General features: G+C 35.6%; 1 protein-coding gene across 6 annotated transcripts in view; it reads left to right on the forward strand.

Moving 5' to 3' along the window:
* Positions 1–14499, forward strand: part of PHKB (phosphorylase kinase regulatory subunit beta) — a 64976-nt gene that overhangs the window by 33342 nt on the left and 17135 nt on the right. For all 6 annotated transcript variants that reach the window (XM_052685598.1, XM_052685597.1, XM_052685599.1 and 3 more), the window contains 7 exons: positions 3194–3288; positions 8407–8462; positions 8626–8719; positions 11778–11861; positions 12312–12416; positions 13220–13302; positions 13382–13472. In XM_052685598.1, coding sequence (XP_052541558.1) covers positions 3194–3288; positions 8407–8462; positions 8626–8719; positions 11778–11861; positions 12312–12416; positions 13220–13302; positions 13382–13472 — 608 coding nt within the window. The remainder of the gene's footprint in view (positions 1–3193; positions 3289–8406; positions 8463–8625; positions 8720–11777; positions 11862–12311; positions 12417–13219; positions 13303–13381; positions 13473–14499) is intronic.

The following is a 14499-nucleotide window of genomic DNA, read 5'->3' on the forward strand; positions in this document are numbered from 1 at the left end:
ATCAAAACTCAAAAATATCATCAAAAATCTTTTTAACAAGATAGGTTTCTCAATTATTTCTTTTCCTTACTTTTTTTCTTATTTCCTTGCTTCTGTGTGGACATACACAACTATAGAATTATAAAATATTCCAAGTTGGAAGGGACCCACAAAGACCATCGAGTTCAGCTCCTGGCTTCATGCAGGACCACCCAAAACTCAAACCATGTTTCTGAGAGCATTATCCAAACTCTCTCTAAACTCTGGCAGCTTTGGGCTGTGTTCACTGCCCTGAGCAGCCTGTTCTGCTGCTGATCACCCCCTGATGAAAAACCTTTTACTAGCAGCAACCTCTCCTGACTCAGCTCCGTGCATTTCCCTTGGGTCCTAGAAATACGTTAGTTTATGTATCTTATCGTGGCATAACTGTTTCTATACAAGTTGTACCAAATAATGATTTTTATACATGCACTGAAGCATTTAATTCAAATTATTTATTGCTTTAAACAAAACATGTTTAAATTTTGAATGGTTACTGTCTCAGATAGAAGTACCAGTGTTTTCTTCACTGTATATTATTTTTATCCTTCACTTAAAGTAAACTAGAAGATCACTTGACACTGCATTTTGAAAACCACTGAAGGTCACTGTGGTGAATTTTTGTACAAATGAACTCTTGGTCTCACTTGAGAGGGCTCAAGGACTAATGCAAAAACAGTTCTTAGTCCAGAACACAATTTTAATACGTCTTTTTGGAGAAAGATGTATTACTTCAGTTGAACATGCCTAGCATTTCGCTGACAATCACTAGACTGAGTTCTGAAAACTTTTTTTTCTGCGAAGTACGTAGGAGGATCAAAGGGGAGTTGAAAAATTCAAGATGGGGGACAGAACACTGCTTGTATCCTTAGAACTTCCAGATTAATTGCAGCCAGCACTATAAACAAAATGCAAGCAACTTCATCTTTAACAAAATAAGTTTTCCTCTTACCTCTCTGTATTAGCCAAATAACCCTTAAATGTCTGTAGTAATTCTGCTAATATTAATCTTATACTAATATCTGTATTAGTATACACCTAAAAATGCTGGTGAAATACCTTGTTTATTGTTTGCAAAATGCTCTTTGACTGTGCTGTTGACTGTTGTAACCTTTTGCTTCATATCAATTTTTCCCTCTGCTGAGCTTTCTTGCACTGCTTTTTTTGTAGTTCTCCCAACAGCTGTTTCCTTTGTTGCTTTTTGAATTTCATCTCCACCATATTCAATACTTCTTGCTCTCTCTCTCTCTCCTTTCCAAATATTATTTGCTTTATTTCCTCAAACTCATTGAAAATATATGTTGGATTTTTTTTTTTTTTGCAAAGCTAGGTGTCTTTGCCTGTGATTGCTATCAGATATCAGTGACTCCATTTACTCAGTTTACAATTGGTGCACTCTTCTGTGTGGAAACTTTGTCCTTGATGAAAGTCTGTGTGTGAGTTACTTTGCTTGTTAGTTGATACTTATTAATTGGAAACCTGACTCCAAACACTTCAGTTTTACTTGTTCCCCATTTCACCATCCATTTCAGAAATCGGGTTGCCTCGGGGCTCCAATTAATTTGTATTTGCTCAGCCTCCTTCCTTCTCTTCTGTAGGTGAGCATGTGTGTAGCTTTCAAATAGGGCCTTCATTTTAGAGCAAGGGAAAGTAATACCTGGACGTGAGGTGTTCAGCTGTTTTAAGCAATTGAAAATGCACGCAGCTGAGTGGCTATGTATTACCTTTCCTTCACTTCTTATTACAATTTTTACTTTCTTTTCATGGATTCAGTGCTTCCTAGAGGTAAGGTATGTGTTTTTAGGGGCATTTCTTTTAGAGTACAGACCAAATTGCATTCCAGTAAACTTGTATTTCTGACAATGATGAATATACACTTAGCATCTTCTTTAAAATAACAGCATCAATACTGAAAATTAGGTTAAGCCTCATAATATTCTACTGTTATCCTGTCTTCAATAAGAAATGATTTTGACCATATATTTAAATTTCTGAGCAGTGCAAATCAAAGTAAAAAACAGTGGAGATGGAGCAAAAATTCTAGGAACAGCCCTTGCCTTTCAGGTCTGTGAGGCAGAGGCTGTCACTTCGCCATCACTTGGTCAATTGATTTTATTGCATCACCAGCACTGCAAATAATTTAACCTTCATACCTTTAACGGCACAAGAAATCCGATTGCATGCATAGTTTTGGATGATTGTTTCCTTTCAAGTGTGCTTTGGTAACTCGTGTGCTAGCATGCTATGTTTCTTCATAATTTTTCTATAATCCAGTTTTTGCTTTTTTAAAATGCAACCACCTGGACACAGACTGTGACTCTGCAGGAGCAGTACAGAGCAGAGGAGCCAGGTCTGTTCCTGGCAAGAGCCAAGCTGCAGTCTCCCAGCGGAAGGCTGAGGCTCCCAGCATCTCGCCCAGCTCAGGGCTGATGGTTGCTGCTGGCACAGCTCCCAGCATTGCAGGCCCTTCCTGGTGTGTTCACAGAGCTGTCCTGCTGGAGTGCCTGCCCTGCGTCGTCTTTGCACTGCAATGGCTCTTCAGCTCATAGGCCTGAGCCAGGGCATATTTTGAGTTTATAAATTGCTGTCTTAATTAACTATGTGGTGCAGTATTCAGAAAAAATATGCTTACCTTCATTGGAGTACTTAATCTCCTTTCTACAGAAAGCTTAAAATAATGAAAGTTTAGGGTTGGTGTTGTCTATTTTTTGTTTGTTTTTCTACTTGGGATATTGTACTGAGAGATATCCAATACTAGTGTCCCTTTCAGGACTCAAGTCTTCTGATTACCTTTAGATAGGCCGGCTGTCTTTTTTACTAACAAAACTAAACACATTTTTTTGTACCTAACTGTAGAACTTGGAGTTCTAGAATAATTCCACAGTTGTGGCTTGAGAGCTTTTTCATGACTTTTGCTTGTTGTGGAATCTGATGTCTGTATAATCTGCTTAATCATTTTTGTGGAAGTGTTGTTTTTAAATACTACAATATCATAATTAGCTGTAGCAAGAATGATTCTTGAGTCATTAGTTTCAAAATTGATATAATTTTGCAAATTGTCCTTTTGATGTGTACATCACTGATCTAAAACAAAGAGTGTAGCAGCGGAAATGACTACATAAAATGTTCGTGTGCCTCCTTGATTATGTGCCTCCTTATTATCATTGACTTTCAGCTGACAAATTGGTGAGTCCTAAGGATATTGACCCTATTGGACGTTATGTCCCTCCACAAGAGCAGCGGAACGTTAGTATGAGATTTTCCAATCAGGTAAGCATAAGCTTAGCATTACAGTATTTTTATGAAAAATAATCATCATTAAGTGATACAACTGAAATGGTGAGTTAAATATCTGTTTAAGTAGCTACTGTTAGGTTTCCTTTGAGTTGTAAGATGTGCCAGGAAGAATGTGAGATGGAACCTGCTTTTTCTGTTCATTCCAATTAATTTGGATTTCTTAGTGTCACCCCTTCAAATTTCTCTGTTCACCATCCATCTTAACTCTAGTCAGAAAAGAAATCTTAGGTGCCACATTCTGGTATCCTGTGTTTCAGTGTGGCCTTTTGAATACTGGCAGCACTGATACGCCAGCAGCATTTTAACCACTGCTAAGATTTTGCAGTTTTTACAATCACTGCTCAGGCTTATTATACAGGAGTATGTGGTCACTAATGTGACGGTGCTGTAGCTATTAGCTCTAAACAAGAAAATGAAAGAAACTAAGTAATAATACTAAAGGTATGCAGTGATTATTCTGAAATTGAAATTCAGTTTGAATTTACTCTGAAATGTATTTTATTTCTATTTGTTTAATACAAACATGCAATAAAAAATCCAATAAATGAAACCAGTTCTTTTTGACCAGCTGTTAACATGTTAGAAACATTTTATCCTTAAACAAATTAGTGTTTTCATTTCTAGGGCTTTTATGCTTAGTGTATAACTTTGTATACTTCAATGATACTTATCTTTATTAAATGCATAGCAGAAAAGTTCATCGTCAGCGTGCTAAAGAAATGCTTCTGTCCATTTCAGTTGGGTAGTAATTTGGGCCAAACGCAAGCTGCTTCTTAATTTGCTTTTCTGAACTTGCTTCAGAAGACACTAAGCTAACAATGCTGTATTTAATAGGCTAGTGTGCTGTCTTTATGGAATCAGTAATACACAGTGAGGAAATCTGGATGCTGATCAGATAGCACAACCTATCTGTGAAGCACAATAAACACAAACTACTGACATGGGGTTCTGTAAGCAAAATTCTGTTAAATCCTTGTGTCAACAAGGGTTTTACTGTGCTAAAGAGGCAATACTGGAAGATTTGCTGCATATAAACTTGTAGTGCCGTATAGAAAAACAGGCATACAGAAATAGGGTTTATTGGAAGGACCACAGAGGTAGTTTGGAAAGGAGAATTAATACCTCAACCATCAGTATAATTACAGCTGTGAACACATTGCTCTGCTTTCAATTTCTGATGAAAAGAGGACAGTCTCATGTGTTATCACTAGTACTGAAATGCCTAGTCTACTGTTAGAAGGAAATGTTTTATCTCCTAATGTAATACCCCCAAGAATTAGTTATCTGATTTTAATGAGAGGTCTTGCTATGTTCCATCTGAAGGAAATAACAATGTGGTGCAGCAAGAAGATTCTTCTTGCTACTTCTAGATTTTGGACCAGAACACTCTAAATGTTGTGGCAATCAGGTTTTCATTTGCATGTGTAATTTGCTTTGTAATGCTTAGTTTCATGTTAAATATCTCTCACAGATTAAAAAAAAAAAAAAAAAAAAGTGGAATTATCCATGCTTCGTTTACTTTCTTGAAAGAAGATAATGAAGGGTACTCTCTTTCACTGGGATTTCTCTTAAAAACTGCATTCAGTTATTAGAAAAACATTTTTAGGATCTCCATATCCATATTCAGAAGCATTTATTACAGTTTCAGTTGGGTTCTCTTGTGGAAAATTTAGTGTATATGAGAGTCTGAAAAGTAACAATAACATACAAGAAATGTCATGAATTGGGGGTAGGGGCTTTCTGGTTTTGTTATGTTTTCCTGGAGCATATGAAAGCTGATTTATTGCTGTCTTTTTTGTATTCAATGAAAGGTTATAATGATACTAAATTGTCCAACTAAAACTAATTTATCTTCTAGGTTAACTTGAAATACATGTGTAGATTTGCAATTAATTAATGAAATTATTGTCCTCTGTGCAGCAACTATAATCTTGTAATGTTTTGCACGGTAGTCTTAATGATTTGTGAAGGCTTCACTTATGCTACTGGAAATGATAGACTGCTTATTTCTTCTGTTTTCAGAGAACTAGATAACATGTAAAAAGGAAATAAAAAGATGAAGTATGTGTAGACTGGGCCATTTTAGGATTTTCCAGCTATGTAAATTATCCAGTTTAGGATTGCAGCTTGTCTACTTTTGATGGCTTAAAGAGATGTATCATGTTGGATGATCCATTTTGTAATGCTGTTTATGAGCACATTCTCGCCTTCCAGTCTACTCGTACAGCTGCCTACCATAGTTAAAACAGCTCTAAAATGGTTAAATGTTGCTTTGGAATTTAAGACACACATACGTCCATATTGTGTCTCATTAAAAAAGGTCTGGGGTGTTAGTAGCATTGACCGTAAACTGTTAGGCAGCATTTAGAGGCTTTCTGAAGCAGATGTGTTTTTTTTCAGTTGTAGTTTATTAGCAGCAAGGTGGGTTATTTGGCTTAATTACAAATTTGTTACATTCTATTTCTAGATTCTTCTTCTTGCTCCATATGCTTAGAAAGCCCAGTACGCACCATTTCAACCAGCGTTCTTGAATTTTAATACTATGCCACTTTCATGCGTGTTCAAAACTGATTGATTTTGTTCAGATTTGTGAGATTTCCTGGGAATATGTGCAAAAGGCATATAGTGATAGCATCTGTCCAGTGAGAGTGCAGCAGAAGACCAATGCTGAGCTGCTTTCTCTTCTAGTGCCAGGAACAGCACTTCAACCTGCCTTGTTTTTAACCTTGTTACAACTATGACTTTTTTGGAGAGGAGGAAAACTAATCTGTCATTTTTTTTTTCGTCTTCTGAAAACACCGGGGTCTATTTATCATTTGCACAGCATGCAGAACGCAGCTGAAACAGATCCTGCTCTGCTCTACCCAACAAGGAAATGCAAGGCAGAAGGGTGAACCCAGGGTGGAGGGGGTCTGTGGCAGTGTCTTGGGGAGAGGGAGATTGATGTTGTGTGAACTGCAGCGTAGCTGGGGTTAGGAGACAAAAGTCAAACAGAACACATAAAAATGGAACTTTCAACAGCAATGAGATTTATCTAGTGGAATACTTAGGAGTCTGCTTTTCCACTCTTTTTTTTTTTTTTAATATTTAATGAATGCTATGTATAGTTATTGTTAATGAAAAGGGTGATGCTTTCATGAGTAGTTTGACTGTTAGTTTATCTGTGCTTATCCAGGCCACAAATTGCTTGTGATCCTTCAGGCCTGTACACATTAAATGACAACAAAAGTAACTTTTCATTTAACATTACAGCACTTTTGTAGTTTTACAATAATTTCAGTTAGATTTTTCAGTCTACCAATTCCATGCAGCCATGTCTTCCCAAATAAAAATGATGGAAGCTGCATGTCTTCTAGAAAAGACAACTTCAATAGATGCTGATAAATGGTTTTGAGCTCATCAGTCCATGAAACCCAACACAAAATAAATAGATTTGAATGAGATTTAAAGAATCAGGCATCATAAATCTGAACATAGCTCTGAGGCTTTCTATCTAGGCTTATCCTTCAAGATACGTTCCTTTAAATCTCATGTTTTGGCATGATGGAATTAGAACAAGGAGGAAACAATAAAAACGTGTGTAAGTCTAATTCTGAGAAGAAATTCACTGCTGTCTGACTGTTTATTGTGTTACAAACCACCTTTGCTTAGTCAGTAAAAAATGTTTCCTTTATTTAAGAATAGCAGCTTATAACCAGATTTGGTGATGTGCCAGGTGTGCAGCAGATGCATTTGCTTAGTTATGGCCCATGGCAGAACCACCACTTACTGGCTGCTATAAATGAACCATGTCATGGAATACATCTGTGTCTGAGAGGCATTAGCACTGGTATCAAAGCAGGGTGTGCCTCAAAGGAGATTTGGAATATGTAGATTTGTGTTCGGCTGATTAATAGTGTGACTGAGTTTGGCTTTGAGATGCAGTAATACCTAAGCTGAACCTTAACATGAAGACAGCTCCCAAGTTAGATCTCAGGCTGTCTTGGAGAGAGATGTCTCATTTTGTCACTGAGTTGTTGCCATTAGTTTGAGAAAAGGTATGAAACTGATTATGGTGGGGAACTGGTTTGTGTTTTCTTGCTATGTGTCTAAAAGATGGATTGCATGATTTTGAAGAGGAACGAGGAACTTGAACTACTGATTTCTGAATCTGGTCTCTTTGTGCACATCTTCCATCACACTGTGGCAGAAACACCAGTGTTTTTAGAAGTCTATCCATCAACCTGCCTAGAAAATGCTGTATTTTTATTTAATCAATGAATGGAGGATGTATTTATTTATTTCATTCATGTTCTGCTAGTTTCTAGACAAAAGCAGGCAGAAAAACCCCAACATCTATGGTATCAAAGTGTGTGCTCTTTTAGATTTTTACAGCCATCTGACTCCACAGAAGACTTGAACAGGGAATATCTCAGAGATGTCGATTTTTTAGCTATTTATCTGTGTTGCCATTGAAAAGTCAGTTGCCGTTTCAAGATCCTAGAACACTGAGTTGATGGTTTGCATGACTTACTGATGTAAAATAACAGTACTGTTTTCAAAAATGAAGTATCTTTGTTATTAACAGCATAAGGAAATACTATTATCTCATGTTAAATATCTTTTATATTTTATATTGTATACATAAAATATATTATTAGATGAATATAACTCTTAGTAGCTTTGTGATCAAAGTATTTCAAAGTACAGTGTTGAAGTCAAATCATTACTCTGAATTGGATATTATCAGTTACCCAAACCCAAACTTCACTCTTAACAAAACTGTCTATCAAAATATCATGTCATATCACTTGAAAATATATTGATTGTATAAATGATGTCTAAATTTTTTGTATAAAGCAAAATATTTTTCCTATCTCAGTTTTTTATTTTATTTTTTTAATTAAACAGTAGAAATGGATACCTGAAGCTTGTTTATAATGAATTCTTCAAAATGCGTGTTGAGATTTATAAGACTTTTTCTTTCATTTTATTTACACAGTAGGGTAAAGCAACCCAGACAATGAATGTCTGTCATGTGCATGAACTGTTTAAATAGATGTTTTTCTTGTTAGCAATAATGCTAATAAGCAGTGTTTCATTATATCCTAGGGACCTCTGGAAAATGATCTGGTAGTTCATGTGGCCCTGATAGCAGAAAGTCAACGGTAGGTACTTGTATTAAGAATGTGGATAGTGAAGAAGTTCAGAAGGCTAAATTTGCTAAAGGTATTCAAGGAAGTATGCTGAACTTTGTACTGCTGCTCATGTCTCCAAGATAACTGCTAAAGCAAAACTAATTCTTGATTCAATTTGTTGTTTTGTTTGTAGCCTACAAGTTTTTCTGAACACATATGGAATCCAAACACAGACCCCCCAGCAGGTGGAACCAATTCAGATATGGGCTCAGAAGGAACTTGTCAAGGTAAGGAGTCTGCACTGAAAATTATCGATCTACCTATCTATCTTTTTAAACAAAACAAATTTATATCAAGCTGCTAGAATTTTATTTTCTTAGGCTTGTTATCTGCCTTTTTAAGCTCATCTAGTTCATTTGCAATATATTCCAACACTGGTCAGTTAGAGCTTGCAGAGAAGCCCAGATGTTCACCTGAGCCATTTAGGAAAAAAAAAGAATGAAATACTATTAATAGTGCAGAGGACTAAGAGAAAACCCAATGGACAAACAGAAACAAACGTGCAATGGTGAAAGAAATGGATTTAAGGCAGCAGGCATAAACCATCATATAATTTGACAGTGCCTCTAAAAATGATGTTACACAATTTTCTGTAACTGTTTCTCCTGCAAGTCCCTTCCATTGAATATACCCATTTAATTCAGCACATTCAAAGATCTGTGGACGAAAATTAACAGGGTGAAGGAGATGTTCAGAAGCTCCAGCTTTTTCTTTTTCTATACAGGCAAGTAGTCCTATATTTGAGTATCATGTCCTTTCACTTCCACGGGCTTGGACCATTCAGTTCTTATCCATTCTGAGCTGACAATGCCAGGTCAGATGCATTTACTCCAGCAGACGTCATTGCCATGTGAAGCCAGTAGTAAAAAATGAGCAGCATCTACAGGCCTACAGGTCTATTCCAGCCTTCTCTTAGCATTACTGTGGCCTCTCTTTGTTCAGTCCTCTGTAGTATTTTAGATACGGTGCTGAGTGAGAGCCTCAAGCCATCCGCTGCTATTTGTCCTAGAAGTATGTTCAAAGCAAGAAGACAAATGCTGCTGTGAATGATAAGTGCTTTGATTAGCAATTATAGATAAGCACATCAAAAGTCCCCTATGGAAATCCATGTGATTACTGGGTATATTTAACACTTGATCTCTGTTACAACTGGTCCTTTTGGGAGAAAAAAAACAAAACAAAACAAAACAACCTTGAAAAGGGTCCCATCTGTACATAAATAGCCCTTAACAAGCTGCAGGAAGCTGTCAGACAAGTAAGGTGATCAAGAATCACAGAGAATCACAGATGTGCTCTTGGTGTATTTATACTTCACCACATGAAGTTTGGTTGTGGACCAGGTACATGAAGTTCTTGCTGAACTTTGCATGACAAAAATAGTCTCAAACAAGCCTGATAAATTCCAAATGTTTGGGGAAAGTGTAATCCCTGTGTGTAGTATCCCAGTCCTGAAGATGTTAGTGGTTAGTTTCACAATTGTAGCTACACAAGTTTCTCCCTCTGAAGTCAGGATTGTGTGACTGATGCCATTATCGGTATTGGAAGCTTGTAGGACTCAGGGAAGAGCAAAACCAAAAACAGAGAAAATACGTCTCCAAGCTTGCCTGAAATATGTTGCTGATTGATGTACCAAAACTTTACCAGCTTGTTCAGAAAAATGATTATCCCAAACAACGACTGCCGCTACCATCTGAAAGTATTCAGAGGAAAGAAGTATCCTTGTTTATATTCAGCCTTGTTCATTTCTCAATCTATTTTTGCTTGCTTGTTTTCTTGACAGTATTTCTCAGAATCGATTTTTTGACTGATTTGTCCTGAAATTCTTGTTCAGCAGATATCCCATAAATGTACTACATATAAGTACATATAAACTCACTACATAAAAGTACACACACACATACATTTATATATACATACATGTGTGTATGTTCGCTGTGTTATCCTTCATTTCTGTGGTATCCCTTAGAAAAAGATGAGACTTAAATTATGTTTTAGTCTTCTTACTATCAATTACACTCCTATTTATGACAACTGCTGTGTTTTCATTTTCAAAATCTGATGAGAATTCTGTCAATGTGATGTTTTCTTCATTCTCATGGTGGGAAGGTAAATCTACCTTGCCAGAATTTACTTTCAGAAAGCATGTCATGAAAATATTAGATAACCTGATGCAATTCCTTGTTCTCGTGAGCTTCCAGAAAAGACTGTGTCTTTATGGCATTGTGTCTTACCATTCATCTAGTCTCCATTCTGTACCACAAGAAAAGGTTTAACGTTCTTTTGATTTTGTTATCCACAGATGGGTTATTTAAAGCTTTTTATGCTTGATGTTTCCATTCCTTTCCCATTTGAGTAGTGACATTCAATTGGGATAACAGGAATAACTATATTCATACCCAGTCTGAATGAATGTGTAATGTAGGAAGTTTTGCTTATTGTTTTTTTTTAATACCACTTCATGTTTATGTACTAACATAGGCAGTATCAGGAAGGCCCCAAGCTGACAGCAATGAAAAGCTACTGAGTGTAACGTTTATTCAAATCTTCACTTACATTTTTTTTTTATTTAATTATCTTCTTATAAAGAAGATTGAGCTTAGAAAAATGTTTGGGATTTTGGTTTATGAAATCATAAGGAGAAATAAGTTTTGGTAATAATGGGTTTACGTATAAAGGCATCTAAGAAAAAAAAATACAGCTTTCAGTTTGGTTTAACTGACACATTAATATTGCTTTGTCTACAGGTAATTGCATTTTTATGCTTTATTTTGCTGTATTGTAAGAAAATAAGATTATTCTTTTAATATGCAAGTCTTAGAAAATCATATTATTTGAGTTAATATTAGGCGTATATAATTTCATAAGACTCAGAATCAAGCAATGAAAATGGGGTAACTTGCTCTTGTGTTTGTTGTTGATGCATTAACTTTGCACGCCTTTACTAAAATTAGAATTAAAATCTTTGTATAGCTCCTTTATTACTGTTTTGTATCCACGTAAGAGAAGCATTACAGAAAAAAATTGAAGAACTAAAAAATACTACAGATTTTATAGATGAGAAAAACAATATGATTAAGTTGTTGCTGAATTTTGTAAAGTATAGACAGGGAGGACTATGGTGCTTTCAAGAGGAGTCCCTCCCACAAGTTTGAGTTGTTTAGAAAAAGAAAAAAGAGACCATATTTTATGGATCTTGTTCTCAGTAGAGTGCCCACAACTTCCTGTATGAGCATAAGTAAGTCTTGTAATGAGGTTTCCTTAAGTTTTCATGTTTATTTCTCACAGGCCTACTTCCAGTTAGGAATCAATGACAAACTAGGATTATCTGGAAGACCAGACAGGCCTGTAGGATGCCTTGGAACATCAAAGGTTGTGAAAGAAATACTTATATTTTTATAATATCGTTATTAATGTGTATTTCAGATAAACATTGCATTAATCTCTAAAATGTTATAAATATAATTTAAGTGCTATTTTCTGTTACGCTCATATTTACTTTTTAAAATATTTGTAACATATTTTGCTGTTAGGAAGATGCATGCTGTCTTGCTATTAAACTGTCAGGTTTCCTAAACGTGCATTTCAAGTAGTAGTTGGCCAAAACAGAGCTATTGTTGACATGAGCCAGTTTACAAAAATCTATGTGCTTGGAATTAGATTTATAGGTTTTATTTTTAATTTATAGGTTTTTTAAGTTCAGCTGTTCTATATTAACTATTTCTTTGATAGTTTTAACCTAGTTTTTTTTTTTCATTTCAGCTATTTTAATGTTTGAACAGTTTTAAAGAAAAGATTAACTGAAGCTTTATCTCCCTATAGATTTATCGAATACTGGGAAAGACTGTAGTTTGCTACTCGATTATTTTTGATCTGAGTGATTTCTACATGTCTCAGGATGTTATGATGTTGATTGATGACATTAAGGTAAGTCAGATCTATCTGTAATTCTTCCTTTGAGAAACTGACAAAAATAAGAGTCTAGGAGAATAAACAGTGAAGTTTGATAAAATACAAGTCTGAAAGGTGAACGCTCTATAATGTGTATTTTTCTAATGTAAAAATAATACAGTTTTTTAGATTATTAAGGTGAATATTCTGTCAGCCGAATACGAATTCTACTGAGTATCTGTATCTAACAAAAAAAACCAACAAACTGAAAGTGATTGGGATAGGCTTAGTACAGCAAGCAAACTACCTTCAGTTTCTTTGGGAAAACAGATGTTCTTGGCTGCAGGAAGGAATGCGACTGTTCTCCTTAAGGGAAATATGAAAGCCTCATCTGGGAGAAATATTACCAGACTTAGTACAACTATTAAAAATTGACTTCCTTCCATAATGTTAAGGATGGCAGCATTATGCAGCTTACCTGTTAAGTCCCCAGTGCATAGAAAGTGATGCTGGTGGTATGGAGTGTGACTCCAGAGGTGGATTCCTCTGCATGCTTCCTAGGTCATTACAAGTAGTTCACTACATACCAGTTGGCCCATCAATTCAGTCTGTATGTGCTAGCAGTATTTTCAAAGAATCTGAATACTTGAAATAACATATTGTCTTTGGAGAAATCTGAAACTATTAGTGGTTTCATTATTAGCTAAAGTTTTTACAATCTCTTGGGGTTTTCAATGCTGTTACTTTAAGATAGCTCTTGTAGTATTTAGCTTATTTTTAGTATTCCTGTACATTGTGCTGCTGTATTGTTTGGTGACTAACATGTATTTCTTACCTAGAATGCACTGCAGTTCATCAAGCAGTATTGGAAAATGCATGGTCGTCCACTGTTCGTTGTACTTATCCGTGAAGACAATATAAGGTAGAGAAAGATAAAAGCATCATTTGCAGTGTAGTTCTTTCCTAGCTATAAGATTAATGATGTTCTGTTTAAATTTCAGAGGGAGCAGATTCAATCCAATATTAGATATGCTAGCAGCCTTTAAAAAGGGAATTGTTGGAGGAGTGAAAGTTCATGTTGACAGAGTACAGGTATGCTGCTTTTCCTGAATGGTGTGCTCTTCTCTCCTAGTACTGGTACATGCGTTATTACTTCTGTTTTCCGTGTGACTTACAAATATTTTACTTGGTATAATAAAATTACATACTTGGTGTCATAAAATCACATACTAGATGACCTTTAAAGATCCCTTCCAACTCAAAGGATTCTATGATGAAAATTAAGTCAAGAGCGAGGACATCTGGTACAGTTTTTCTTTTATCTCAGAAGAAACGTGGGCTTACTTTAGCTTGTTCTGGTGAGACTTCAAAAAGCAATAATCCTTGCAGCAGATTCTCAGAAGGGAGGAGAAGTTTTTATGTTCAGAAATCTTCTGAAAATACCTGGAAAAGCCATCATGTCAAAAATACAGGTTTTTGATTAGATAGTCAACAGGAAGAAGGTGTTTCACATATATTAAAATTTTTAGAAGAATAAAGGTCTATTTTTTAAACATCTTTTCTGTTTGCATTAATCTTAAAGAGGAACATTACTTCATTAAAATGTGAACATTACTGAGTCAGGTTCTATTTTAGGTATTTATATATGCTTGTAGCCAGTAAATAATACCTCTTTTTGTAAGGATGACAAGACTAAAGACAGAGATAAGATTTCTTGTACCTTGGAAAGCCATGAATCTGAGGAACAGCTGAGTCATTTGTAAATTAAATATTCGGAGCTCTAATGGCATAAAGTACCTTTGCTATCTTTCAAATATTTATGTGTTTCTAACTGGTCATGTAGTTTCCTGTTAGCATTTACTTATCCAATAGCAAATGCCATGATTGTCCATGTGCATTTTTCTAGTTTTTGTATTCTTAACTGTAACTGCAGTGACCGTCCTGCTTTGCACTTGATTAAACTGACATATTACCAGACAAGAAATTTCTCAACCTACATAATGTGTCTTTATATTGAGCACTTCACTGCTACAGTCATCATTTCCCCTTGCATACTTAATCAATTTAGATAACTAGTAGTTTTAAAATATTTAAGATGATGATGGCAGTTATTGGCTTC

Source organism: Tympanuchus pallidicinctus, unplaced genomic scaffold, assembly GCF_026119805.1.
Source record: "Tympanuchus pallidicinctus isolate F22 unplaced genomic scaffold, pur_lepc_1.0 scaffold22, whole genome shotgun sequence".
Lineage (NCBI taxonomy): Eukaryota > Metazoa > Chordata > Aves > Galliformes > Phasianidae > Tympanuchus > Tympanuchus pallidicinctus.